The 2,500-nt window shown below is 35.7% G+C and overlaps 1 protein-coding gene across 5 annotated transcripts in view; it reads right to left on the bottom strand.

Annotated features, from left to right (window-relative positions):
* The window catches only part of Cbp53E (Calbindin 53E), a 176,330-nt gene that overhangs the window by 22,326 nt on the left and 151,504 nt on the right, over positions 1–2,500 (bottom strand). For 3 of the 5 annotated variants that reach the window (XM_076210177.1, XM_076210137.1, XM_076210157.1), the window contains exon 9: positions 1,253–1,307. In XM_076210177.1, the coding sequence (XP_076066292.1) occupies positions 1,253–1,307 (55 nt within the window). The remainder of the gene's footprint in view (positions 1–1,252; positions 1,308–2,500) is intronic. The other 2 variants (XM_076210168.1, XM_076210147.1) reach the window with 1 other exon arrangement.

The raw sequence follows: 2,500 nt of genomic DNA, 5'->3' as shown, positions 1-2,500 counted from the left end.
GAGGCTAGGATGGTATCCCTTACAGAGGACTTCCTAGCGTAGAACTTAATGAACCATGCCCTTGGTCCAACTCGCTGAAGGCACGGTTTGAACTTTGTCACCTCGACCTTCGCCGCAAGCAGCGACGCTCTAACTCGCTCGGGTTTAGAGGTGACCTCGACACTCTGACCTAGCAGCCCAGTGGATACCGTGTCGAACTGATGAGTAGGTGGTCGTGAATTCGATCCCCGGTGCCCGCTGCGTGCTTCTTGCTTAGGTTCCCGACAGGCCTGGACAGGCGGGGAGGCGACCCAAATATTGGCCGAAAGGATCCAGCTTGCCCTACAGGGGTTTCTCACTTCCCACCTCGTGATGTTTAGTTGTTCTCATGGCCGCACCAAAAATGTTAACGTTGAGTTTTTGCTACTTTTTACTCACTTTGCCATAAACGAAACGCGCTCGCCTTTACGAATTCAAGGAGGGAGGTCACTGTTATCGTTCGGAACGTTTCATCAGACCTGCTTTAACAGTTACACGCATGACTGAAAATGATCAATTTGCTTTCCACTATGGTAATGACGATAATCGAGTTGTTTGTCGTTTCAGAGCAAAAAACGTGCGGATTTAGAAATATCTAAGAAAAGTATGTGATCTAATGCAAAGCAAGACAAAAGACTTTGTTAGGAGGAAGAAACTAACTGTAAATTGCAAGAATCTGTGAACATTCTTGTGTGTCTTTTTTCACGATCCGTTTCGGGAAAGGACCCGAGACAAATCAAATGTACCTTCAACACCACAACACGCCAATGTCCTAATCTCAACACTTCTAGACTATAACTAAATATACACAACACGCACAAAACAAAATCTAGACGTCTTCACAGACTATTGAACCAATCACTCTGTATGACAAAAAAGCGCATGTACAAAAATACATATATACACAAAACAAATGTGACAAAAAGTATAACGATAAGAAAAAAATAAACAACATTAAAAAATGTGACCAGGGACTGGAGAAATTTCATCAGCAACATCAGCACAGCATCAGCACTAGTAGCAAGAGCGACATTATACATTTTTTTTTTTATTTTTTTTTTTATCTTCAGTCCCATCTTGATTGATAAGAGCATCCTGGCCACCAGCATCAACACGAGCAAGACCAAAGTAGTCTCCATTTAGGGCTTTAGCATCACCACGATCACGGGACTAGGAATACTTCGTGCTTCACTACGACGTTGGATGCGGAGAAAGAAAATTCTCTTGACATTACCTGGCTTACCTTGAATACCGAGCGACACAGGAAATTCTCTCGCACTGGCAACAACCTGCAAGTATGAGGAGGTATCAGGACTTCTGTTAAGATTACGCCTTAAGAAGGAATCAGGACTTCTGTTAAAATCACCCCTTAAGAAGGATTCAGGTATTCTGTTAAAGTCACCCCTTAAGAAGGAATCAAATATTCTGTTAAAGTCACCCCTGAAATCGAAAAACTTGCTCGAAGGTCCATCATATCAAGCGTGTTAGTGATATCCATGAATTAGTTAAGATTTATAGTCTGAATTATTGTGAAGCAGTTTCAAGGGCAAGTTACTAGGTTGCTTTCAATGGATCAAGTGAAATAATTTAGATGATGATTTTGTAAAACAATACTGTACTGAATTAAGTATAAAGATTTTGACATACCAATGGTCGAAGTATTTTATCTACTTCCTAATTAGAACAAAGTAATAAAAAAGTGTTTATTTGACAGGAACTTATACTTAGGTCAACGACAATATATATGTATATATATGTACATATATATATATATATATATATATATATATATATATATATATATATATATGTATGTAATTTCTTAGATTAATAGAAACTAAATAATCAAATGTATATAAAAGAGGGACAAGCACTGTATTCACAGGTTATTCCAGATTCATAAAAACTACGTTCTACAAGAAATCCACATATTCATAATGAATGATACGAAATACAAGAAGCCAATTCATACCAATATTTTAACAAGGATCTTAAAATTAAATTAATAATTTCTATTCCTACAATTTGTAAAGAATTTTTACAAAATACATCTGTATTTACAATGTTAAGAAGAAGAGATAACATTAAAATGCGTCCAGAATTACAATTCAAATCAATAAAAAAAAAATCCATTTCATTAGTAATGACATGTTGAGGAAGTTCTATCTCGAATATGTTGAGAGAACCATCTCTCAAAACACTGAAATTGTAGAATGAATTATGAACTGAAATAACATTGTACAAAAATGGAACTTATGAAATAAAACTGTAAAATATTATGATGAAATGCCACTACTATATCGTAAAGATGAATGTTATAACAATTGATTGAAGAAGTTAGTTCGTAAGATAGTCACACTGGTAAGAAATTAGATAAACCAAAGAAAAATATTATGTAGTGAGCAAAATGAATAAATAAAAAATAAATTTATCAACAAATATGTGAATAGATAGAGAACTTCGAATTTAGGTAATTTACTAA

The sequence above is a fragment of the Oratosquilla oratoria genome, chromosome 2 (assembly GCF_046742065.1).
Source record: "Oratosquilla oratoria isolate Oo_2021 chromosome 2, ASM4674206v1, whole genome shotgun sequence".
Classification (NCBI taxonomy): Eukaryota; Metazoa; Arthropoda; class Malacostraca; order Stomatopoda; family Squillidae; genus Oratosquilla; species Oratosquilla oratoria.
Note: the sequence above shows the minus strand (reverse complement) of the source record. Positions and strands in the feature narration are given on the sequence as shown.